The sequence below is a fragment of the Cebus imitator genome, unplaced genomic scaffold (assembly GCF_001604975.1).
Source record: "Cebus imitator isolate Cc_AM_T3 unplaced genomic scaffold, Cebus_imitator-1.0 Scaffold177, whole genome shotgun sequence".
Classification (NCBI taxonomy): Eukaryota; Metazoa; Chordata; class Mammalia; order Primates; family Cebidae; genus Cebus; species Cebus imitator.
In genome coordinates this window covers 1,257,975-1,283,981 of record NW_016107492.1, presented here as the reverse complement: position 1 = coordinate 1,283,981, position 26,007 = coordinate 1,257,975, and the positions used below count along the sequence as shown (strand labels likewise).

General features: G+C 39.3%; 1 protein-coding gene and 1 non-coding gene across 5 annotated transcripts; both read right to left on the bottom strand.

Moving 5' to 3' along the window:
- Positions 1-299: 299 nt before the first annotated feature.
- Positions 300-22,336, bottom strand: PPM1K (protein phosphatase, Mg2+/Mn2+ dependent 1K). Of its 4 annotated transcripts, none has more exons than XM_037744494.1 (9): positions 21,909-22,336; positions 15,382-15,880; positions 14,375-14,475; positions 13,974-14,010; positions 8,872-8,900; positions 6,330-6,495; positions 6,054-6,198; positions 3,693-3,827; positions 300-895 (listed from the first exon to the last, which is right to left on the bottom strand). In XM_037744494.1, exons 2-9 carry the CDS (start codon positions 15,819-15,821, stop codon positions 764-766), a joined length of 1,185 nt encoding a protein of 394 aa, XP_037600422.1. In that variant the 5' UTR covers positions 15,822-15,880; positions 21,909-22,336; the 3' UTR covers positions 300-763. The 4 variants fall into 4 exon arrangements, with proteins under 4 accessions (XP_037600422.1, XP_017400596.1, XP_037600424.1 ...); XM_037744496.1 differs by lacking the exon at positions 21,909-22,336 and adding an exon at positions 21,461-21,550 and having other exon boundaries at positions 304-895; XM_037744495.1 differs by lacking the exon at positions 21,909-22,336 and adding an exon at positions 21,285-21,415 and having other exon boundaries at positions 304-895.
- On the bottom strand, positions 12,466-12,567 carry LOC119473687. Its single transcript, XR_005202901.1, has one exon. It is a non-coding gene; the product is annotated as a U6 spliceosomal RNA (small nuclear RNA).
- Positions 22,337-26,007: the final 3,671 nt, after the last annotated feature.

Genomic DNA, 26,007 nt, shown 5'->3' with positions numbered 1-26,007 from the left:
TTTCGGAAGCCTACACTATACTGTACTAGGGACTATAGTGGCTCAGNTGTATTTTTAGTAGAGACAGGGTTTCACCATGATGGTCAGACAGGTCTTGAACTCCTGACCTCAGGTGATCTACCCACCTCGGCCTCCCAAAGTGCTGGGATTACAGGTATGAGCTACTATGCCTGGCCGAATTACTTTCTTTTGCAGGGTTATTTTCACCAGTAAGTGGTCCAGAATACAAAATATGGTAACAAAAGACTGTTTTCATACTTATTCGTTGGGAGAGTTATTTAAAATAAAAACTTGCATTATAGAATTAGGGAAGCCTGGAAATTTTTTTTTTAACTTGGAGATCACATATTGAACAGCTGTCAAAATTCAAACTGACTAGTTCTGAAGAACTTCAAAACATGTTCAAATGGATAAAGAACAAAAATGATCAAAAAAAACCATAGCTGCCTAAGAGTCTTAAAAATTATTAATGCAACACTCTCATCTCTCATCAAGTGTATCCAAACCACTTCTTATTTGCGCTTTCAATTTAAAGACTCACAGTAGCATCACTACACACATATTTACACGGAGCACCCACAGCTGAACACAAATATGATGAGTATTTATGAAGAAAACTAAGTGGTTAAGTTTACACTGACTTGTGCACTGATCTAGTGAGTCACAGGGTCACCCAGATACAGGAGACTTTTCTGATCTCATCAGTTTCTTGACATGCTCAGTGAAAAACTTTTGCACAGAAACTCAAAGTCCCAGCTGGTAATCAGGCCCATCGTCCACTGGAGGCAAAGCTTCTGCTGAATGAGAAGTTGATTTCAGAGTTCTTATATTTTCCCCAGGCACCAAAAGGCACTACTACTGCAGTACTATTATCTTCAGTACCGTACTGTATTGCCTGCAAGGTTTGGCAAGAAGAAAAAGAAAAACATTGGAAATCACAGGCTATACAAAGAGAAATCAGCCTTTCCTTCCCTTGGAAATCCCCTTCCCCTGGAAAGCCAAACTGGTCTTACATGCAGTTACTAACCTACTTATTTCACAATGGTTTGTGATTTTCACCCTGTATTAATGCCCACAAGTTTTATTAAATTGCACATGGAATAACAGATGACCCAAAACAACCATATTAACTATTTCTGCTGTAGCAATTTTGGCAACAGAAACACCAGTGGACTAAGGTGCATTGGTATGCAGCTCCTGAAAATGAAGATACGTGTAAACCATTTAGTGCAGGGCTTAACACATGGACTTGATAACTGTTAGCTCTTACCAGGAATTCATTTCCCTTTAGGGAAAGTTACCCTAACAGAATAAAAACCTTGGAAATTGAAAGACAAAAAAACTAGCCATAATCATAAAAGAAATACAAATGGCTAATAAGCCTATGCAAATATCTAACTCCACTAAAAAAGAAAAAAAGATACAAATGTCTACACTAAAATTTGATTTTTCCACCTATCAAATTGGTAAAAAGAAAAAAATACGCTAAAAATTTGGAGAAACACAAACTGTAGAACATGCTAGTGTAAACTGGCATAGTATTTCTGGCGGAGAATTTGGCAAACTTATTAAAAGCTCTAGAACACTGTGTATTCTTTTATCTAGAAATTTGTATTTATTTATTGAGACGAGGTCTTGCTCTGTCATCCAGGCTGGAGTGCAGCGGCACAATCGTGGCTCACTGCAGCCTCGACCGCCCAGGCTCAGGTGATCTTCCCACCCCAGCCTTCCAAGTAGCTGACACCATGGGCATATATCACCATGCCCAGCTAAGTAAAAAAAATATATATTTTTTTTTGTAGAGACTGGGTCTCACCATATTGCCCAGGCTGGTCTCAAACTCCTGGGCTCAAGCAATCTTCCCATCTCAGCTTCCCAAAGTGCAGGTGTAAGCCACCACACCTGGCCTAGAAATTTTCTTTTCTTTTTTTTTTTTTTTTTAATGGAACTTTCTTTTATTTGAGACAGGGTCTCAAAAATAAATGATGTACATTTGATCATATAATCTTATCACATACATAATATAATTATATACACACAGAATACTCTTCTACACACAGAGAATACTCATATCACTTTGGGGTTATTTTTGTTTGTGTGCTTTCTTGGGGTCTTTTTGAGACAAGGTCTGGCCCTGTCACCTAGGCTGGAGTGTGGTGGTTCAATCTCAACTCACTGCAACCTCCACCTCCCACCTCAGCCTCCTGAATAGCTGTCTGCAGGCATGCACCAACACACCTGGATAACCTTTTTATTTTTATACAGATGAGGTTTTGCCAGATTGCGCAGGCTGGTCCCAAACTCCTGAGCTCAAGTGATCCTCTAGCCTCGTCCCCCTAAAGTGCTGGGATTAGAGTGCAAGTCACCGCACTTCACCCATACTTGTGTATTTCTGTTCTTTTTTTTTTTTGTTTTCCTGAGGGAGTCTCACTCTGTAGAAATTTTATTTCTAAGAGCTCAAGCAATCCTCACACCTCATCCTCCCTTGTAGCTGGGACTTACATGTGCTTGCCACCATACCTGAATACTATTTCTAAGAATTCAACCTATTTCCTGAAGGAAACAGATATGCACAAATAGATGTCAGAATATTTATTACAGTGCTTCCTCTATAGTACAGAAAACATGAACATAAACTAAATTTTTTGACCGGGGGACCTGTTAAATGAATTATGTATAAGAATAAGATGGAACACTATGCATTCATTACAAATTTCATTGCCTTTGTGAATTAGAATGCAAATACTGCAAGACAGGCAGTTGAAATTGGGAAAGAAGTGCTCATCCATGGAATTGGGCCTATTTCCTCAATTTCATGAGCACCCTGGTTAGCACGGGTGAAGGCCGTAACCAAATGAATAATTCATGTCTTATGATGATGTTGCCCATCTATTTCCGAGTAAATAACACTTTTGAAGTAAGGTCTGTTATCTTATTTTGGGAAATGCAAAAATAGCTGTTGAATTAAAACGTACTTTAAATAATACAAAGCACAGTTTAAGTTTTCTTTACTGGATATTACCAGCCATCTTCTAATTTTAGTTCTGACTGACACACAACCTCATCCCTATGCCTTTTTGTATTTTGGTTTATCTTTTCCACCCACCCATTCTGAATAACCAGAAGATGACTATGCTATATCCTCAAGTTGGATATTTGCTTAGAGCACTCTAGTTTAATGGTCAAGTGGTTGGATTTGGGAAACTAGTTGTCTGGGTTTGAAGTCCAGTTCTGCAATTTAATAGTTTTGTGACCTTCAGTGAGTTACTTAACTGTGTAGCCTCTGTACCTGTTTTCCTCATCTGTGAAAAGCGACAGAAATAGCTCCAACTTAATAGGTTATTGTGATTACCATATATGTAATTGTATATACTGTGCAATACATATAGTAATGAGTTAATATATATGAATACTGTCTGACACAGTAAGTGTAAGTGACATATTAGTTTACTACTATTATAATTTACTATTGCTGTTACTCTCATTTCAAAGTATATGCAAGGCCAAAGAATAAACAAAGCTCGTTTCCTTGGCATATTAAAATTTTAACTTGGGGAAATAATAAAAATTTTGTACTTGGAAATATTATGGAATCAAGTTTAAAATTCACTGCAACACTCAAAAGCTAAAACACAATTCCTGGGCTGTCCTTTCCTTCTCCTGAGACTCTTCCGGAAGAAGCTCTGGGTCACCTGTTCAGTCACTGCGTGGGCTGCTTCATTGGGATCGTGGCACTGATTGACAAAGTCACAAATCTCTTGACTATTCACCATGAAGTTAATTCCATCTGTGGTGAGGACCAGGAAGCTGTCATCAGCATGATGTAGCTGCAATCAGAACCGAATGCCTCTGATTATTAGCTAGACTCTGACTTGGAATAATCTTGCTAATTCAAAGATTTTTATCTGTTTTGCTGAGTGGTCATCTGTGTAAGAGCTTGTAAGCTGATATGGTTTGGCTCTGTCCCCACCCAAATCTCATCTTAAATTGTAGCTCCCATAATTCCCATGTGTTGTGGGAGGGACCCAGTGGGAGGTAACTCAATCATGGTGGTGGGGTCTTTCCCATGCCATTCTCATAACAGTGAAGAAGTCTCATGAGATCTGATGGTTTTGTAAAGGGGAGTTCCCTTGCACATGCTCTCTTTGCCTGCCACCATGTAAGACATGACTTTGTTTCTCTTTCACCTTCCACCATGATTGTGAGGCCTCCCCAGCCATGTGGAACTGTGAGCCCATTAAACCTTTTTGCTTTTAAATTACCCAGTCTCAAGTATATCTTTATCAGCAGTGTGAGAACAGACTAATACATAGGCAAACAGTGAAAATGTAAAGCCTATATGTTGGGCAAAAGTAGTAACATTTAGAATTAACCACCAAGGATAAAGCTAATATTTAATTAGTAAAATATAAATAGCACTTAATATCAGAAAGTAAAGAGTAAAGAAGTTGCAATCCTCTGAAATCCAATCACCAGAGGTAATCAGTCCTAACCATTTAGCAAACACCCTTCAAGATATCTTGCTTTACTTGCATAATTTAACATTGTAAAATGTTAAAGGGAGAATCCAGATAGTCCAATGCTGAGAGGTAGCTCAATGTAATGGTTGTGAGTGCTGTCTTCTGAGGCCAGGCTTCTAGGATTTGAATCCTGCCTCTATTTTTGGGCTGGGTGAGCAGAGGTGCATTGACCTCTTTATGCTTTAGATTTTCCTTGAAAAATTGAAATAGTAGTACTTATTTTGAACAAAGCCTAGCACATAGTAAACTCTGCCTAATTCTCTGTTAGATAAAATGAAGTGGGATATCAATAGACTTGAAATCCTTCATGCAATTAATTAACAAGCGTTTCCTGCCAGTTTCGGAAGCCTACACTATACTGTACTAGGGACTATAGTGGCTCAGGAGTTTTAGAGAAGTGTCAGTTCATGGACTGGGTATGTGCTGGGGGCAGTTTAGGGAAATGAGGACAATGATCAGTAGCATGCAAAGGATGCCACAGAAGTAGAAGTGGGCGATTATTTGGTTTGGTGGAAAAGGGAAGTCGGGGCAGCTTCCATGGGGAGGTGATGTTGATTGATTGGGTGCAGTGATGCTGGCTGATTGGGTGCGGGTGACGCTGGCTGACTGGGTGCGGGTGATGCTGGCTGATTGGGTGCAGGTGACGCTGGCTGATTGGGTGCGGGTGACGCTGGCTGACTGAGTGCGGGTGACACTGGCTAATTGGGTGCCTGTGATGCTGGCTGCTTGGGTGCAGTGATGCTGGCTGACTGGGTGCAGGTGATGCTGGCTGATTCGATGCAGGTGATGCTGGCTGATTGGGTGCAGGTGAGTAAGAACAGTAGGACCATTCCACCAGGAGAATTCCAAAGCTGGAGTGAAACAAAAACCTAACACTTCTTCCTACTGAGGGAAACCAAAATATTTCTCTCCCAAATATTGAGGATTGCCAAAGTAACTGAAAAGGCAGGGGAACACTTACTCAGCCTCTACTTGCCTGGTGGCTGGAGACAGCACTTGTTTATCTGCCCAGAGAAGAAACCAGCAGGCACTAGAGAAATCTGGGAACAGGTTTTACTATCTCCACACATTTTTCTGCCTTTTAAAAGACTGAAAGTGTTCTCTTCTTTATTTTGTCACTATGTAGGATTTGTGGCTCTTTGTTTAAACACTATTTAAGCAAAGCCCCTAAGCCACTGCCTTGAGAGAGAAATACTTTGAACTGAGGCCTTTTCTGCACAATGGGTACAGCACGCTGAACCGTCTGCTTATGTGTAGTTGTTGTAGTTAATCTGACTTTTGTTTTCAAGAAAGTGTCTCAGCTAGGAACCTAAAAAGGGGGAAATAAATAATTTATGTTTTCTCCTCTACAATATATTAGGCCAGAATAGTAGCATCTTATTTTACCTGAAAAGTTTTTTTTATCCTTCCATATATTACTCCCTTTTTAAAATCATTTTGGCTTCACTTAAGGCTTCCAAGAAAGCCTGCAGCGGAGACATTCCTACATTCACTCTCTGCAGGTGCATCAAGTGCTTGCAGGTCCTTCCTTACCTTAATTCTCTTAGTTTCAGGTTCTGCTATGACACCACTGGTTTTAAGATCCAAATCTCCAATACTTCTTGTCATTGCAAGCCTGCCATTTACATGAGGCTGCCCCAAACTATTCCAAGCCACAAAACCACCACATTTCTTGATCCTGTTAAAAGTTAAATGACAATGATGTGATATGCAGAAAACCATGTTAAACTTAAGCATGACATCAGTTTAAAAACTGTTATGAACTAAAAGCATCACCCACATAGAATGATGGATCAGTGGTGGTAGTACCTTTCTTTTTCATCTTTTCTTTCTGGAGTATGGTCAATGGTCAGCTTCATGGGTTTTCCTTTTCTGCACAAAATAGCCCGGCTGTCCCCAACACTGGCTACAACCAGTTCAATACCATCTCGCAATAGGGCTACTGTTGCAGTAGTCCCAGAGGTCAGAAGAGTTGCTAAAAATATTATGAAAAAAGAGTTCAAGTTAGTGACAGTCAAATGATTGGATATGGAATTTTTATTACAAAATAAAACAGAAGCACAACTAATGCTGGAATATATCATTCTAATTTAACTAGAGCTAAGCAAATAAAATGCAAATGAACTATGTAAGTAACAGCATGCAGAGAAACAAGTATTTAATTCAGTAACAAGGCTCCATGCAAACAGGAAAGGTTGCTAACCTAATCTGGCAAACACTGTATCACTATCTACAAATGGCCTCTATTCATACCAAGTAGCACGGACTTGAACTTATAAGGACACCTTGGTGGATATCTGGTGTCTGACTGAAAGTATTAAAATTTAATTAGGTTGGCTCTGTTGGTGGGATAACTTAGGTTTACTTGAGCCCACGCAGGCAAGCTGAGTTTTCTACAGTCTATGGATTTAGAAGGTGTTCCCTTCCATTTGTCACTCCTATCCTGTGAACATATTATCAGTTAGTCAGCTAAGTGAGATATGTCAAGGGCATACCATTTGCATATTCTACCTCTGTATACTTCTGAAACTGTTTTAATTTTATAAATGTTCACCCAAAACTCCTAAAATGGTTACAGGCTCACATTCTTTTCTGTTTATCTTTGTCCTTCCCTAGACATGAAACAAAGTTACAATCATCATTATCAAAGCAGAAAATCTGGGGGAGGAGGGGTGGGGAATGAAGTTCATTCTAATTTCTCATAAACTTGGTGTAATTAGCACTCCAAACCCCAAACGCAGGGCGGAACTGCCAGCTGCAACTCCTGGGGTCCTGCTTGGGCCAGAGCATCCCACACATATGAATTTCCTCTAATAACAAATAAAATTCATTGTTACTGGGCTTGAGGTCGCCACTGTTTCCTCCAGCCACTCACACTGCACTTTTGCATCTTCCTTTGATTTCTCCTAACAGTGTCTGCCCTAAGGTCTTTACCACTTGTTAAAAATTGTTAGGGTGCATTGAGCCTTGTCAAAAATGAGAATGTTGTGAAATTATGAGCTAAAAAATAAAGCAAAGTGGAATAAATTGGAAAAGATAACTTATTTAAAGCAGGTATTGTCTTTAGTAACACTGTGAACTCTTTAAAACATTCCAAAAATGACTTTGATTTTAAAGGCGGATTTAGGAAAAACGAAGTGCTACTGATTTGACTGATTAAGATTCAATCTTTCCAAGTTNTTTTCACAAAAAAGATAATTTTGAAAACTTCATCAGTAATGCACTGGAAGGAGATATATATATATACATATACATATATATATATATATATGTATATATACATATATATATATATGGATGTTTCCAATTGGTATATTAAAATGCCTGCTTTAATCAGAAAAGTAAAATGGAAAGGCATGAATAAAGTCTACTTAATCTTTTATAGTCATGCTGAACTTTCTTGAGAAATAACATTTATAGTTGCACTATCTTCCCATTTTTCTCTTGATTTTGGAACTGTTGTGCCAACGTAATATTTCTGCAATGATGAAAGATATATTTGTCCATCATATAAATGTTTTAGCATAAGTATCAGTGATATTTATATTACAAATGTTAACTCATAACTTTAAATTACCCAAACGAATATACAATAGAATCTTTACAGTTTGACTAACTATAATATTTCAAATGATTTAAAGAGCCAAGTAAGCTCTTTAAATTTATTTATTTATTTATTTATTAAATCATTTATTCAGATGCTACCTATCCCGTGAATTTAATATTCCTTCCCTTTGTTTAAACCATCAGCAATAGCTTTCTTAAAAATGGTTTATTATTGGCCACAGTAAAAGAGTTAAAATTTCATTAAGCTTAGTTATTTAGGCTTATAATTCATGGCTCTGTCACCTAGAAATTTTAAAAGACTTTGAGCTTTTACCAACCCAACTTCACAGTTCCAAAATCCCAGGATTTACAGGAAAGCCTTCAAAACTAACTGTCAATTCTGATTTGCTAAGCATTTAAGAATACAAATATTAAATCAGGATTCATTTTCATTTAACATTTAACATGGATGTAAAATTCTCATTTTGCCCTAACAACAGAATTAAAAAACTAAGACATCTTTCAATAAGTTCTTAACACTCACTGGACAATTTCTACTGCAAGTCATCTCAACTAATGGGACAAAGAGGATGTGGGGACCTTCCCGTAGTCCAGGCTAGGACCCGCCGGACTCCTTCACCTGGGACAAAATTAAGCAGATCTCTCTTTCCACTGAAGCCCAGCATATAGTGTCCACGGGCTCCAGATCTAGAGCTGCTGACCAGGCACAGTTCTCTGCCACAAATAACACGCACAGAGGCAAATAGGAAATTTCACCCAGAAATTGTGCTCAAACATTACAAAACTGCAACACATGGGAGAGCAGAGAAAGAGCTGCAAAATAAGGGAAGGGTTTTTTATTTTGGTGAAAATTTCACTAGCAAATTATATAATATTCCAGGAAATGCCAAATCAATGATTCCAAAACTCAGTTTGTTCCAGTTGATGGTATTTTATATTTGAGTCTATTTTTTCTTCACAGAGTAACACTTCTTTCTCAATTTGGTAGTTTCTAAGGTTGAAAAAACTATATACAAATGTATCTGTACCAAGACATGTAAGTGGTGACACAGATACACATTTAACACGCTCACAAAAACACTACTCACGCGTATACACATTCACTGAAATAGCTGGTCTTAAACACAGTCAATTAGTACCTTTACTAAGTTAGAAAAAAATGCACTGTAAATTTGTTTGGTAGCAATATTACAATTGGCTCAATAATAGATAAATCTATAGTTACAGCACTGAAGAATTTGTATCTGACAAGCAGGATGTAAACTACAGTATACCACCAACTTACTGGGACTTAAATGTATATCAAGAAGGAATCAAAGCACCTCCTATACAAGATACCTGCATTTGTTAATGGTGCTTAATGCAGAGATTTAGTACCTAGAAGGCATTTTTGAGTAGAATGATTAATTTAAATTCACTGTTTAAATAAAGGCTAGTGAGACTCTTGCGCTCTAATGCATGTTTATAATTTTATATAATTCGCAAAATGGGTATTTCTGCAGCTCTCTCTTTCCCTGGTGTTGCAGGTCGATAACATTAAAAGAAAAATGATCAAGATTCTGAATGGCAACATAAAGAGCAAAAGCTATACTTTCCAAAGAATAATGACTCCTACTAAATTGCTCAATTATGCAAATAATATTATGTATAAACCAATACAGTTTCAATATTTATTAAAAATGGGTGTTCTAGACTCATGATTCATGAACACTAAAATCAAAGTAATGAGCTGAAGCAGTAGCAGCAGAGTAAGAACATTTCTCTTCAATGCTCTACCTATCTTTTTTTTGGCTGCCCAGCATAGGGGATTCAAAAATGCTATGTTTATAGCTCTGGTTATTTTGTAGTTTAATTCTTCCAAAAAGAGGTTACAGGATATGAAGAACATAAAAGTTTCTGATGAGACTCACAATGCCATCAACGTCCCCCACTCTGAATGTCAGAGCAAGTCTTCTCTTTTTGTTCCATTTGTCCCTTTCGGAGCTTTGTTGCTTTCAAAGTTTAAGCAATCTGGAAACACTCTGAAGAGCTTATAGGAAATATAGAATTATAACCTAAGTCTTCTACCATCTAGTTTGCTCTAAGTGGCTGTTTATAAACAACAGAAGACTGGTAGGATACCATTTTAATTTACTGGCTGCTTTTATTAATTGTAAAAGTAGACATTACTGGTATAAACTGAATGCAAAAAATTAAAAGATGGTGATGAAACTGGCTACTGAGAACTAAGGACAGATTTAAAATGCATTAACAAAAAAGGAATAAAAATAGCTGGCAATTTCTTAAGGACAAGGGAATCTTGTTCTTGCCACTTCTTGCTAAGTGGCATTTTGATTTTATTCTTTTCAAACTATCCCCAGCTAAAAGAGTAAATTATTTTATTTTATTCTACTCAAATGATAAGCTTTTATTGTATGTTACAGATCATTCATCCAGGACATGCAGCATCTGTGTTTGGCATTGTCTCATTTTTGAAAGGATGGAGTGCACATAATAGTCTCTTGCCTATGCTGAACTCACACCTGCCTGGCAGAGAAGAGCTCTCACTAAGTGTAACTTGAATGCGAACTTGCTTAGGCAATAGCAGTGCCATTCAAGAGTAAATATTCTAAACGTTAATAATATAACTTGAAATTCTTTATGTAGATGTAAAAGCTTTGGAACTGACGTTGAGAAGAGATAAGAATGTTTTATTTTCACTTAATTTATCTTAAGAAAGCTAATATGATATTGATACAGGAGCTTGAAAGAAATTATTTAGGCAGATAGTGAGGGTAAAGGAGTCCTCAGCAAGGCTTCCCTTTTAACAAAAAGCAGCTCCCAAATCATTTCTTTTCTAACAAAAAGCAGCCTGAAAAATTGAGCTGCAAACATAAGCGAGCTGGAATTTTGCACAGGTGAATGCTGGCAGCTGTGCCAATAGCAAAGGGCTTCCTGGGGCCAGGCATGTTCAATATGCTCCATCTTCCCTTTTCTTCATCACCACATGTACAGTAAAGGAATGGGCAACAAGGCACTGGCCAGGTAGAGAAACATCTGCATAACAAAAGATCAGGGTGGGGGTGGCCAGATTCTTGGGCACTCTGCAAATGACACACCTAGCCCTAACCAGTTTTTCATGTGCTATGCAAATGGTACACCTGCTCAGACCAATCTTTCCTACCCTATGCAAATCAGACACTGCCTTCTCAAGCTCATCTAAAAAGTCTCCTGCACTTCACCGCGGACTAGAAATTTGTTTGGGACCCCTCTTTTTACAGGAAAGAGCTTAAATCTCCGTTCTTAACCTCATTCCTGTGTGTCCGCGTCCTTGATTTCCTTGGAGTGAGACAATGACCCTTGGATATTATGCCAGATGAACAATACTGCTTCAGTATGACTGAGGGGCACCTCTCCCACTTATACCTAAAATCTCACCATTAGTGATTCCCCTCTATGGTTTAACTAAGCCTTTTTCAGGTGTCTGCTAATTAAAATTCAGATCTACCCAGGAGTAACAATTCATTAAAATGCATACATTTTATTAATAATTTGATTAAATCAGCTATATGATAATCAAAGAATAAATTACAGTAACTTCAGTGAGAAAGAGTAGGCAGTGGAGATCTCAGTTCAATTCAAATAATTATTGAGTACCTGCCAGGTTCTATGCAGGGTGCTGCACACTGGAGATTCAAAAATGAATAAGCCTCAGTCCTACACCTCACAGGAAGGGCTCAAGAGGAGGGAAAGAGATTAATACTAAAGGAGAAAAGATGAAAGAAACTGGAGAGGGCGAACTGCACTTACTACAAAATTTTCTTTTACTAGTACTGGCCCTACCTATATTTGTAGGCTGAAAAGAATATTATCCACTCTTACAATACTGATACTGCTTCAGTTCTTGCTAAAAACTAAAGTTTTAAACTTAAATAATAACTTTGAAATATAAAATGACATCTTAAAAAATCCACAAATTGAACAGTTACACAACATATGGCATTCTATTTTTAGTGGCTTTAATATATTTGATAAAATAGGCCCTAAATATCAAAAGGCAAGTTTTGCCATCTTTGAAAGCTTTGGCAACTTATTAAGAATACAATTTTTAAATGTTCTCAAAACGTTAATTTTTTAAAAACACAGACTGATAAGAATATATACAAAATAAGATTTAATAACAATATTATAATAGACTTTTTCTTTGAGTACACACTAAGGGCATCATCCCGTCTTGTTCCATTATACTTTCAAACAAATGACCATTATATAAAAAATAAATTTTAGAATATCTTAAGAATGTTCTGTGATCATTACCTCAAAGTATATGACAGAGGAATTAAATTAAATGATGCATTTTAATTTCTTTATTAAAAATGAATTAATTTTATTAAGAATAAAAAATATGGAACGCCTCATGCATTTGCCTGCCATCCTCGCCCAAGGACCATGCTGATCTCTGTATCATTCCAATTTTAGTGTACGCACTGCTGAAGCAAACATATGAATTGCAGTTTTGTGATTAATTTCTTTACACAACTGTTTGTTTTTATGACAAATATATCTTTAGAAAGTTTCTTTTAAGATAAGCAAGTTAATTAAATTCTTTAAGTTCAAAATTCTGTTGAGTTATACTTTATTCAATAATGAAAGGAGTCCTTTCATATTTTACATCAAGTCAATCACTGATTAGTTTAAACATCTACATTGACTAGATCCTTTTAAAAAAAAAAGGCTGATGGCACCGTGAAGGTCAATGTTGTTGATTGGTGGTCACATGCCTGGGATAAATATGGACATTGTCATCCAAAACCCTTGCCCAGTAAGCTGCAGGTATTTACAGAACAGCTGGGGCACACCACAGGCACTACAGTCAATAAACATTGTGGTGTGAGACAAAGACAGACTCACAGCCAACTTGGTTATTATGAAATAAGAGTATACCAAAATTCAGGAAGTAATAAAAATAAAACCATAAGAAAACATTTTATTTCCTCTTCTCCTTCATGTGTTTTAACCATTTGGAACAAGAGCTAAATCTTATACATAAAGTTTACCTCTTTCAACTTCTGTCTTCTTAAAGGTAAGGGTCCAGTTGAAAGGAAAAAAAAATCCAAAGGAATGAGAGAAAAGAAAATGGGCCTAAATAATCTACAAACTGGAAAACATATCCCTGAACAGAGTGGATTGTAAGAGTGTGATACTAAGGTTCTCAACAGAAGCTCAGGAAAAATCTCAAAATGGTAAATAGAGCCAACCCAGAGTTACCTTCTCCTCTCCCCTTGAGAGGGAAGGGAGAATGCTGGTTTGTCAGGAAAATTCCAGCCCTAACTCTGCACTGACCTTTACCATTCTAATCTTCAGTTCCTTAGCTGTGAAATGCAGAAAATCTCTATCCTTATGTACTCCAACTGAAAACCGTGCAAATAACATTTCTGTGGTGCCTTTTTTTTTTCTTAAGAAAAAGATGAACCAAATACAGATCAAGATTATTGCATGATTCATTTTCAAATCATTTACAAGATTACATGCATACATTCATTTGGCTGGTACAGAAGTTTTCAGGGTGAACTTTAACAGCAAAAAATTAGAGGCTAGCTAACTAGAAAACATTTGCTGTGTTTTCCTGAAATGGTTTTGATAAATTTAGTCAAAACCAGAAACATTTCAAACACTGTCAAAATTTAAGGACATACAGTACACAAAATTTTAAATTCAACTAGCATGCCCTTATGCTGAAAATATCACTAGTTGCCAGAGGAAAGCTGCAAGATTGAGCTTTTTAAGAAGTGATAGAAAAACATCTTCCTTTTAATTATACAAATTAGTTATTGTCTTTTTCTATTTAGGATCTATTTGCAATTTTTTTCTTGTTGGACAATGACTGTCTTAGCTAGATGTAATTACCCTGTAGTGTATTTCAGCATTTGGTCACCAGTTCCATCTAAAAAAAAAACAAAAACAAAAAAACAAAACTCATAGTATGGACATTTTGTCCATAAAATGAGCAACAGATTAAACATTTTTAAAATCTTTTAAAAACTAAAATACAACATCAAAACTATTTTGGGGTTTCTCTTTGTAAAAAATTCTCCAATATATTTCATTTAAAAGTGAGGTATTTACATTAATTTGGATTTAAAACAGCATTTAATGTGATTCTTCATATAATATCATTTCTATATAAATCCTTACAAACAAGTTTACATTAAAATCCCCTCCCACAAAGGACTTAAACTGTTTACTTTTAACTCCTCCCCCACCCCATATACTCCCTAACACCCAAGGAATATGATAGTCTTACATACCATCAGCAGACAGGCGGGCGTGACTTGAAAAGGCTTTATCTATTTCGAGAAAAGCCAAGGTCAACACAGTTTCTAAGTTCTTCTCCTTAGGAAGCAAATCCCTTTGTGGGGAGGGAAAAAAAAGCATCAAACAATCATTTTACAATAGGTTTCTCTCTTCACTGTTAATGCTAGCTAGCAGTCATTCCATACAATGGCCCTCATAATTTTCCTGTTAAATGCTGAAGGTTTACTGGCTAAGAAACACTTATTGAGCATGCAGTAAGTATCAGGCACTGTGATAAGCTTTTAAGGGCACAAAAATCAAAATCCAGATCCTTGTCTTTGAAGAATTAATCCTCACTACCACATCCCTGAGAGGTTAAGAATTCCTTCCTATTATGAGTTCTTTCATGGAATGAGGTATACACAGGAAGTGAAAAAAGGGTCACGTGGGAAGTCAAGAATAGTTACATGGTCATAACTCTATCACATGTTCTCCCTTTTTCAATGTTAGCAGTAATATGACCCTCAAAAATGCACTAATAATAGTTGAAGTAAATAAACTGAAGAGCTCCAGAACATCTGCATTAAATGCATTTTCTCCACACTAATGCCAATCATCCAAAGCTATTTTCAACAAGTCAAGTATTCAAAGCTATTCACACCACTTGAAAGTGTAATTACCATTTATTGAAGCACTTATACTTCCTACACTGATGGGAGTAAATGCTTCTCATAGATGATCTCATGCACATTATGCCACTTCACTTGAAATGATCACAAATTAAGTGCTATAGATTTTGGTTAATGCTTTCCCCAGGGGAGTTGTTAAAACATGCATTTCTGAAATTGTGATATCCACTTAAAACTACTTCTCATTCATTAACTACTTCTCATTCATGAAGCAGCAGCATGCAACCACTTAAGTAACTATGTTCACCCTGGAGGCCTCAGCCAAAGGGTGAAAGTTTAAGTAGGACGCATAGGGGAACTGCAAAGTCAGGAGTGAAAGTCATTGTACATACGTAATACATGTCTCCATGTGGGTATGACAGAAATCAGCTGCTGCAGGTCCACCGTGTCCATCATATACTGCAAAGTACAGGACCTCATCTGTTAGCTGAGCAAAGTCAAACCGATCTTCATTCTCTTTCCGTTTGCCAATCTGTGAGGCACAGCCCACATTTTCCAAACTGATTTTGGGAATCGGCTTGCCATACTTAATGCTGGGTGGCAGCAGAATTGGCTCATCAATGCGGTTATCCCAGATCCCAAAACTGTCCCAGGTAGCTGGACGCCCACTACCATCTGGGTCAAACCGAGAACACCTAGGCTCTGAAGTGGAGCTGTTGCACGTGGGTGTCACCTGCCTGTCGTCCTGCAGCAAGCGGGAGCTTAGCAACACTCTCCTTCTCAACTGGTTCCCACCACTTCTGACCAAAGTAATTAAGGCAGCTGTTGACATAACTCAGCTCCAAAGGACTCAGTGATGAGGGAAAGGTCAATGGAACAATAATAGAATGTCTTCAAGAAAAATTATGCAAGTCGGGCGGGGGAGGGAGAGAGGGAGAGGGAGAGGGGGAGGGGGGGAGGGGGAGAGAGAGAGAGAGAGAGAGAGAGAGAGACCATCAGAAATTTTGAATATAACTAGTATGTTATCAAATATTACCAAAAATGAATGTCATAAAGGATTTGACAGAAAATACATATATTTATGTTATATATTGGGTAGACATCCAATAGCCTACTTCTAAGAACAGTGGATCAAAAATGAATTGATTTTCCTACCTCATTCACAGCATTTAAGTTCTATAAAAATTTGACAGTGTGCACATACACAGAACATGTGTCTCTCAAACTTGAACCTGCAATCATTTGTTAAAATGCAGATTCTGACTTAGTGGCTATGGGGTGGAGCCATTCTGCATTTCTAACCAACACCCTGGTGATACGGAAGCTGCTGGTCTGCAAGTTGCACTTCAAGTAGCAAGAACACAGAATACAGGTATAATTAAATATACTTCCCTTCATTAACTCTATTGCTTTCAAGAAAAGGTAGGGGTAAATATTAATAATATCAAAGTCTCTTGAGGAAAAAATAACAGGCTAATAAGAATACATAAAATAGTTCTGTTTCCAAAGAATGGCCAAGTTTTCGGGCGTGATGGCTCACTCCTGTAATCCCAACACTTTGGGAGGCCAAGACAGGTGTATTGTCTGAGCTCAGGAGTTCACGACCAGCCTGGGCAACATGGTGAAACCCTGTCTCTACTAAAAAAAACAAAACAAAAAATTAGCCAGGCTTGGAGGCATGCGCCTATAATCCTAGCTACTCGGGAGGCTGAGGCAAGAGAATTGCTTGAACCCAGCAGGTACAGGTTGCAGTGAGCCAAGATCACACCACTGTACTCCAGTCTGGGCAACAGTGCAAGACTTCATCTTAAAAAAAAAGAAAAAGAAAAGAAAAAAGAATGGCCAAGTTTTAGCAAACACATAGTCTAGGATTGATCTAAGTTTTTATTTTGAGATTTCTCAACCTACTAAACTTTATATAACATATTATTGTGGTAAATATAAATTGGCATGCAAACACCCCAGAGGCACAAAGAAAAGCCAGTTTTAATGATGCTCCCCTTCCTGGTAGACTATCACTAGGAGAGTGTGTGGGTGTGATCTCAGGAACCCGGCAGCACCGCATTTGTGACAAGCAGCCCTAATTTCTGAACAAGTGATCTATGCATTTACATTTACAACTGCAGCTCTCCGTTCCCAACCCTAGCAATCCACTGACACTTCAGACTACACTTCTTTAAAACTATTACTCTATACCCCACCCCAAAACTCAATCCTCAGTCTTAGCATTACAGGGTGTTACCAGGGGGAATTCCTACCCCACTGTGGGTAGGGCTGTCTCTGGCAATTTTCCATACAAAGAAGAAATTTGTCTCCATAGGATTGTGTTCTATTACTTCATTAATTTAAAATCAACTTGAAAAGATGGCATAATACTAAGGTTTGATAATGTTGGTGGATGGTCTACTGGTATTATATTATTCTCAATTGTATGTTTAAATTATTTCACAATAAAAATGAGCTTGAGAAAATGTATCTTTCCAAAAGGTATAAACATATACCAATGAAATCCAGCTTGAGTGCAGCTATGAGAAAATGCACTACAGGTTTCAAATAATTACTTTCAAGTGAATTTTTGGAAATCAGTCTAGCTATGCATAGGGAAGGCCTCTTTCGATGAGTAAAACAGGCAAAAGAATGAATGAGGTTCCAAAGAACATCCTTAGATGTTTGTTTTTATCTCTTGTAGAGATAGGTTCTCGCTTTGTTGCCCAGACTGGTCTCAGACTCCTGGTTTCAAGTGATCCACCCATCTTAGCCTCCCAAAGTACTGGGATTACAGGAATGTGCACAGAGCTGGCTTCAATCTTTAGATACTTAAGCAATAAAAAATACATGAGCTCTGCCGTCACAGAATTTGGAATAAAGATGACCACCAAAACAATTAATGATCATTAAAGACTCAGGAAGTCATCCCTTCCGGGCTTTTGGCCAAGATCCTGTATGGAAGGCTGAAATTCATTTCTTTATAAGACAACATTGGTGGTGGGTTAGGGAGTGGCAGGGACACAGCATCTCTGGTTATCCAAGAGAAGTAACATGGCCAGACGCATTGGCTCACACCTATAACTCCAGCACTTTGAGAGGCCAAGTTAGGCAAATCACTTGAGGCCAGCAGTGGAGACCAGCCAAGGGCAACCTTGTGAAACCCCATCTCCACTAAAAATACAAAAATTAGCCAGGTGTGGTGGCGTGTGCCTGTAGTCCCAGCTACTCAGGGGGCTGAGGTGGGAGGACTGCTTGAGCCCAGGAGTTTGACACCACACTGGGCAACATGATGAAACCCCATCTCTACAAAAAGTACAAAAATGAGGCGGGTAGATTGCTTGAGCCTGGGGGGCAGAGGTTGCAGTGAGCCAAGATCACGCCACTGCACTCTAGCCTGGGCAACAGAGCAAGATGCTGTCTATTAAAAGAGAGAGAGAAAAAAAAATAACACACTCTATTGCAAGAGATATTTGTTCTTTTTCTTCTAATTGAGAGTTAGATTTTATTCAGCAACAACTATGAATTCAAGCCAGCAATAGTATGTTAAAAAAAATTTTTAACTCAATTATGTTAACTATAGGTGATGAATTGAGATTTCAAATAGAATACAATATACCAGGTAATAAAAGTACTAATTATTTGGAGACAGTTCCTAAAGCAGCTTTATATCATATAGAAAAAAAAAAAAAAGAACTTTAAATAAATATATTTATTAGAAAATATTCATATTTGAAGAGTTAACTTGAGATTACCAAAATACTATTCTTTTGACTTTGGTCTGAAAGTATACATGCCATATTCAGCCTTGGACTACTCTGCAGTCATGCACCTACTTTAAACCAGAGTTCTGGAATTACAAATAAATAAATATTAAATGAAGTTTTTCTGCAGCTCTTCTAGTATACTCTTGCCTTTTTTTCTCCTCTCTATCCCTTCCCTCAATTGTTTTTTAAATAATAAAGTAGAGCTGCATTCTCATAGAGAACAAATATCCACTGAAAACATTTTTAAGAATGAGCTAAAATGCAAATTGGGCGGTTTCTATAAACTTGCATATTTAAAAATCAATCATCAACCTGACCTCCTTCCTCGTGTATTATGTCTAGAATCCTCTCAGAAAGCAGGGAGTCATAGGAAAACACCTACTCTAAGGCATATTATTGGCAGAAATGAAATATGACCCAGATATATAGCTGGTTTACAAAAACAAGACAAAAAAAGCTAAGTCAGCATCACTTAGGCAAATAAGAGATGTTATGAAGTGGTTCCATGTCCTTTTCCATCTTCAATGTAACTAAGTCATACCAATCCCCTCCATATTCCCTAAGAAACAATTCAAAGGCAACTGGAGTTCCCAAAGTAAGTAACAACTTTGAATTAAACCTGCACATCAAGAAAAGTTTCCTCCTCCAAACCTTCAAAATCAGGATCTGCCATCATAGACCCCACAGCTCTGCTGATGCTCATGGGAATGATTATACAAGGCAAGGGAAGTAGAATTTGTGATATGACAAACAAAAACCTTAAGAAAAAAAAAAAAGCAATCAGTGTTCTCTACAACAAAAAGAGTGTAGAACAAATTAGCGAACAACTAAGAACTGTCTTTGTCAGTTCTCAATTACAAATTGGGATGAGTTCATTATTCTGCAAACTAAGAGACAGAGAAATCTTCCTTTTTAAGAAAGCAGGGGAGATGTAGCTCAATCTTTCAATTCGAAATCACAGCTAGTTTATTTTATAAGCCATTTTAACATTATATTCCATCTTTGGAAGTCAAGTCATCCAAAAGGGAAGCACTGTCTGTGGCAGAAAGGTGCACAGGATTTGAGTTAAACTGTTCTTGAATGTTGAAAGCAGGTCAAAAGGGCAGTTTAAGCACATGCCAAAATTATTCAGGAGTTCTAAAGTTCTGAAACCTGCTTAGATTTTATACCTCTAGAAAAAATATTTTAAGAAAGCATTCCTATCTGCCCTTTATGAAGTGGCACTTAAGTATCTACAACTTCCATAACGAGAACACAGCCATTTTAAATATTCTTAAACCAAATATTTATCAACCTTTTTAGAAAATCAACTAAAGCATCCCAATAAATTCAAATAGTATGGAAATTTCCAGAATGCATTTCAGCTAATTTGGACCCCAATACCTTCTTTATCAATACCCTGCCAGGAGGAAGGGAAAGAAAATTTACTGCTTTAACTGAGGGGAAAAAAGAAAACAACAATAAAAACTCCAAAGGAACCCCCTTAGGTTTAATGTGAATATGTCTATGTTCAAATGTGTGACCGGATTAAAGTACTGAAATGTGAGCATGAAAAGTACTCAGTATTCTACTCCCATAGATGCCTTTTAAAATGTTAGTAAATACGCATACAAGCCACAGACTATATCCCAAACCTGTAACTTTATAATGCCTTTAAGAAGTTTCCTTCACATTCTATTACATCACCAGCCACTCTCCCCTCTTCTTTCCTCTTCTCTAAGGATACCAGTCAAGGAAGTTGCCTGTGTGATCAGTGGTAATGACTAAGGTGGCAAGAAAAAATCATTAGCGAGAACTCATTACTCAACGATTATAATTAAGGCATTTTATCAGACAAACACACAGTCACACGTGCTGCCCTCATTCCTGCCACGACTGCCTAACTAGAGTACCACAAACCATGGCTGTTTTTCTTTTTGAGACAGGGTCTCGCTCTGTCGCCCAGGCTGGAGTGCAGTGGTGTGATCTCAGCTCACTGCAGCCTCTACCACCTAGGCTTAAGCGATACTCCCACCTCAGCCTCCGGAGCTGAGTCCACAGGCACATGCCACCACGCCCTGTAATCTTTGTATTTTGTGTAGAGCTAAGGTTTCACTATGTTGCCCAGGGTGGTCTCGAACTCCTGGGCTCAAGCCCGCTTTGGGATCACAGGCGTGAGCCACCGCGCCCGGCCCCACGGCTCTTTTTCCAAGGTCATTGTAATCTGTTACTTTAGTAGCTCATTCTGAAACCGAAGGACAATCTCATTCCTCCGCTCTGACGGAAAGAACAGATGAGGCCTTGCTGCATGTTAACAGTGAGAAGCTCAGAAAAGCCAGTAGAGCTTTAGAGACTGCAAATTTCCCGGCTATTTCCACCTGGAGCCTCTTTGTCACTTCCGATGAATTTTCTCATTTACAGAAAGCGGCTGCTGAAAAAGACATCACCAGCTACAAGGCCTTGAGACGACAGTGCTCTCAGCGCAAAGCAAAACCCAAGTCTTCGGATCAAAACCAGTCGGGGCTGTGCATCCTTCCCGATGCCGCGCCTCCTGAAAAGCTCACCTGGGGGCAGTTCTGGATCCTGGGCTCGGCTCGCTGGCCCTGACAGGCGAGTGGCCAGGGTGACACACGGCGGGAAGCACACACCCCCGCCCGCCCGCGCAGCCTCGCAGATGGCTGGGCTCTCTGGGCACCTTCCGCCGCCAGGTCTCCGCCTCCCAACCTCCCTCTGGGCGTACCGAGCCCGTGGTCGCCACGTTTCCCTCGCCCGGGCGTTGACGCGGCGCCCACCCCGCAGCATCCTCGCGTCCAGGGCCTCCAGTCTCGGCTGGCCCACACACCCTACCCCGCCCGCGCCGCGCTTGCCTCCAAGCAGCGACCACATTCAAGGCCGAGAGCAGTTTGGGCTGGAAACCCGCCGCCCCGGGCGCAGGCAGCCAAGCTGCGCCCCACCCCGGCCCGACCAGCTGCTCCTGACCTCCAAAGGGAAGAAAGCGGCGCTCTGAGAACCCAGACACACCGACCGCCAGCCGAGCGCCGACTAGGGGGCTGGGGAACCGAAACCTATGCCTCCCCTTCACCTTCCCGGGAAGCCCTTCTCCGTTCACTGTCCATTCCGAGGCCGCCCATAAAGAACATAACGCACGGTTAGCAGTAATAAATGAATTGCACTCTCTAGGCTCTTACCTCTGGATGGCTAAGTCCCTGAAAAGTGTTTTAATTAGCTAATGGAGGGAAGGGGAGGGGCTTTCTTGGTCGGTAAATACGAGTGCCTTCTCAGTCGTCTCGGATCTCCGGAGCAAGCAGTCAAAGCGGCCACTGCCTCGCCTGCTGGAAATTCTCGAAAATTTCTCTCCCGCAGTTGACCAGATGGAGAGAGAGAAATCTGTTCCCGCTGACTGACAGCAAATCCAGCCAGTCGGCGCTCGACTAGACGGCTGGCCGGCCGCCCGGGCCCTCGATCGCAGCCAATCACAGGCGCCAACGGGAACGAGCCTCTCCGCAGCTGCTGTTTAGCTTTGCAGGCTTCCAGCAGCACGCAGCGGAGCGACGTCGCCCTGGGCCCGCTGGGGCTCGCGGCGGCGCCCCGCCCGCTCGAGGTTGGCGCTGCAGCCAAAAAGGGGGCGCGCTTGGGCGGTGGGTGGGGCAGCGAGGCTTGGTAACCTGCCAGCGGGCGGAGCGGGGAGGCGGTTTCGCTTCGGGCAAAGGGACAAGTGGTTGTGACAGCCAGGAAACCGAGAACGGAATGCCAACACTACTTGGCTTAGAGCTTGAAAGGCATCTGATTTCACTGCCATCTCTTTGAAAAGCAGTGCACAGTGCAACGTTCTTGGCTGAACAGGTATCTTGCGATCCTTCGGGAATGTTTTTATTCATTCATTCAACAAGTATTTCTGTGTTTATTGAAGGACCTCTTGTATGTCAGGCATTTGCTAGACAATGGGGATACACCCCTAACACAGACAGACATGATAGCTGCCCTAATAGAAGTTGCAGTCTAACGAAGAAGAGGGAGAAAACCAACAAGTAAATAAGCACATACAATAGTAATTAATCGTGTCAAGAAAAGAAACAGATATGGTGTGGTCACTGGGGGATGACTTCAGATACGGTTGTTATATGAGAGCCTTGTAAGATGGCATTTAAGTTGAATTAGTCATTCAGCCATGGAACCAATAAAATGATGAATTGTTCTGGCAGAGGGGACAACAGACAAAGATCTCTAGGTGGGACAGCCTGGCGTTTTGGAAGAACAGAAAGTAAGTCAAAGTGGCTCTAGCATATTGAGAGAGGAGAGGAACAGTTAGGGAGATGAGGCAGACGGGGCCTGGTGATGGCATTATGTTTTAAATTTAATGGGGTTCTACTGAGGCATTCGAAAAAAAAAAAAAGAAGTGAAAGGATCTGGGTTTAGACTTTACATCACTTTGGTTAATGTGCAGAGAACAGTTAATATAAGCTATTGGGAAACTGATTAGGCAATTATGACAGATGAAATTTAAGGTGGAAGATGACTTGGATTAAACTATGGCAATATAACTGAAGGGAGGGAAAAGTTGAGAGTTTAAAGATAAATAATTAACTTGATTTGACATTTTAGTTATTCTAGGCCAGGGACAACTATTCTGAATCCAGTGCATTTAATAAGCTGGTTAGAGAGGACTCTCACATTGATGGCTCACAAATTATAGTAATAACCTTGAGTAATATTATGTTGAGTTGATGTCGTTTACAGATTTCCTGGATTGTTTCCTTTTATTTATTTATTTAGTTTTGAGACAGAATTTCACTCCTGCCCAGGCTGGAGTGCAGTGGCGCTATCTCAGCTCCATGAAACCTCCAATTCCCAGGCTCAAGTGATCCTCCCACCTCAGCCTCCCAAGTAGCTGGGACTACAGGCATGTGCGACCATGCACAACTAATGTTTATATTTTTTGTAGAGACAGGGTTTCTCAATGTTGCCCAGGCTAGTCTTGAACTCCTGAGCTCAAGCAATCTACCCACCTCAGCCTCCCAAAGTGCTAGGATTGCAGGAATGAGCCACTGTACCTGGCCTGGAATTTTTTAAAAAAACGTATTGAAATATACATCTTAAAAAGTGCACATATCCTAAATGTAGACAGCTCAATGAATTTTCACAATCTGAAGACACCTTTGTATCCAGCACCCATATCAAAGAACAAAACATTATTAACACCTGGGAACCCCATCAACCTGCCTTTCAGTCACTGCCTCCTTCCTGGGGGAGTTTCTATATTGACTTTCAATAGCATAGGTAGTTTTTCCTGTCTTTATACTTGATATATATAAAGCCATAAAGTATGTGCTCTTTCATTTTTGGCTGCTTGGACTCAGCATTATACTTGTGAGATTCTTTCATAATGTTGTATGCAGCTATAGATCATCCATTTTTCTTTTCCATTCTGTGGATACACTGTAATTTATGAATTCATTCTTCTGATAGACATAAGGGCAATTTGTCATTTAGAGCCGTTATAGATAGTGCTACTATGAGCATTCCAGTACATATCTCTTGGTGATGGCCTTTTATTTTGATGGAGTATTTTGGTAGCTAAGTTACAACTAAGTTTTAAAGAACCTGCTCATCAATAATGTATCATGTGTTGCAATATCTCAAGCATTTGGGTCAAAATTTGGTGCAGGTAATGAAGGACTTTGCTTTCACAAATGTGAACATATTTGGCAACAAATAAGAAGAAAGATGTGGGAAATTTTAAGCTTGAAAGTGTAAAGTATTTTGAATTGTCCTGGAGTTTTGACTTTTTTATAAACATTTGCATGCCCAGCATCTGAGAACATCATGACTTTGCCAAATCCTTGTACCAAAATGGACTGGAATCCACAGTCATATGATAAGCAAAGCCAGTTAGGCTGTTCTGAAGAATATCTTTGATACTAAAACAGTCCTTGAAATTGCTTTGGAAATCACACCATTTCACACTCTACCACAGCTCATTAAAATTAAAGCCAGGAGTTTACGTCTTTTGAATTATATGCTTCTAGGTTTTGAATCTCTGAAGCATAGCTAAATACACAAAGAATTCATGGCCGGTACAGCGGCTCATGCCTATAATCCCAGCACTTTGGGAGGCCGAGGCTGCGGATCACTTGAGCCCAGACTTCGAGACCAGCCTGGGCAACATGTCAAAACCTTGTCTCTACAAAAAATACAAAAATGAGCCAGGCATGGTGGCACATACCTGTGATCCCAGCCACTAGGGAGACTGAGGTGAGATGATCACCTGAGCCTAGGAGGTCCAGGCTGCAATGAGCCATGATCTCACCACTGCACACCAGCCTGGGTGACAACAAAAAACAATTCACAATTATCTGTATACCAAACCCCCATGACACACAGTTTATCTATATAATAAACCTGTTCATGTACCCCAAAACCTAAAATAAAAGCTTTTAGAAATGCGAATAATATGTAAATGAAATCATTATTTGACCAAACAATTTAAAAATGAAAAAGAATTCACCACAGAGGCTGACTTGGCATGACAGATCACTGTACAATGTACAAAATAATCAAGGGGATATAGCACTCCATACATTCATTAAGTTGAGCTACTTTTTATTTACTTATTTTTTTTTAGAGACAGGATTTCCCTGTGTTGCCCCAGGCTGGAGTGCAAGGATTATTCACAAGTGTGATAATAGTGCACTATACCTTTGAACTCCTGGGCCCAAGTGATTCTCCCATGTCAGTGGAATAGCTAGGACTACAGGCATGTACCACTGTGCCCAGCTCAGTTTATATTTTAAAGAATTGAACCATCTGCTGAAAACCACTGGCTATCAGAAAATTATTCCCAAAACAAGTCATAGGGCTTTTGATGGGTGGGTGGTATATATAATTGCATAATTATTAATATTCACTAATGAATCATTTGTTGTTAAAAATTAGATATGGATATTTTTATATAGTCAGAATCAGCAATTTTCTAGAAAGGCATCTATGCTACTTTTGGCCTCATGCCTAAACCATGGGCCTGGGATACTAGGATGTATTTTTCCAAAGTTCAGACTGTTCCATCCTGAATTGATAGCCCAGATGTCCCTTCTCTATGTTACCAGGATAACTGCCAAAACACAGACATAGAGAATTTTTAGGCCTGTCCCAGTGGCTCATCCCTATAATCCCACCACTTTTGGAGGCCAAGGCAGGAAGACAACTTGAGGCCAGGAATTTGAGACCAGCCTGGACAACATAGTGAGCCACCTGTTCTACAAAAAAATGAAAATTAGTCAGGTATGATGA

Excerpts from the sequence above, each read along its gene's own strand:
- PPM1K (XM_037744494.1), bottom strand. The coding sequence starts at position 15,821 with ATGTCAACAGCTGCCTTAATTACTTTGGTCAGAAGTGGTGGGAACCAG. Across the intron at positions 6,199-6,329 it reads AGAAAAGATGAAAAAGAAAG|GATCAAGAAATGTGGTGGTT; the intron begins GTACTACCACCA and ends AACTTTTAACAG. Across the intron at positions 3,828-6,053 it reads CTGAAACTAAGAGAATTAAG|CTACATCATGCTGATGACAG; the intron begins GTAAGGAAGGAC and ends TTCTGATTGCAG.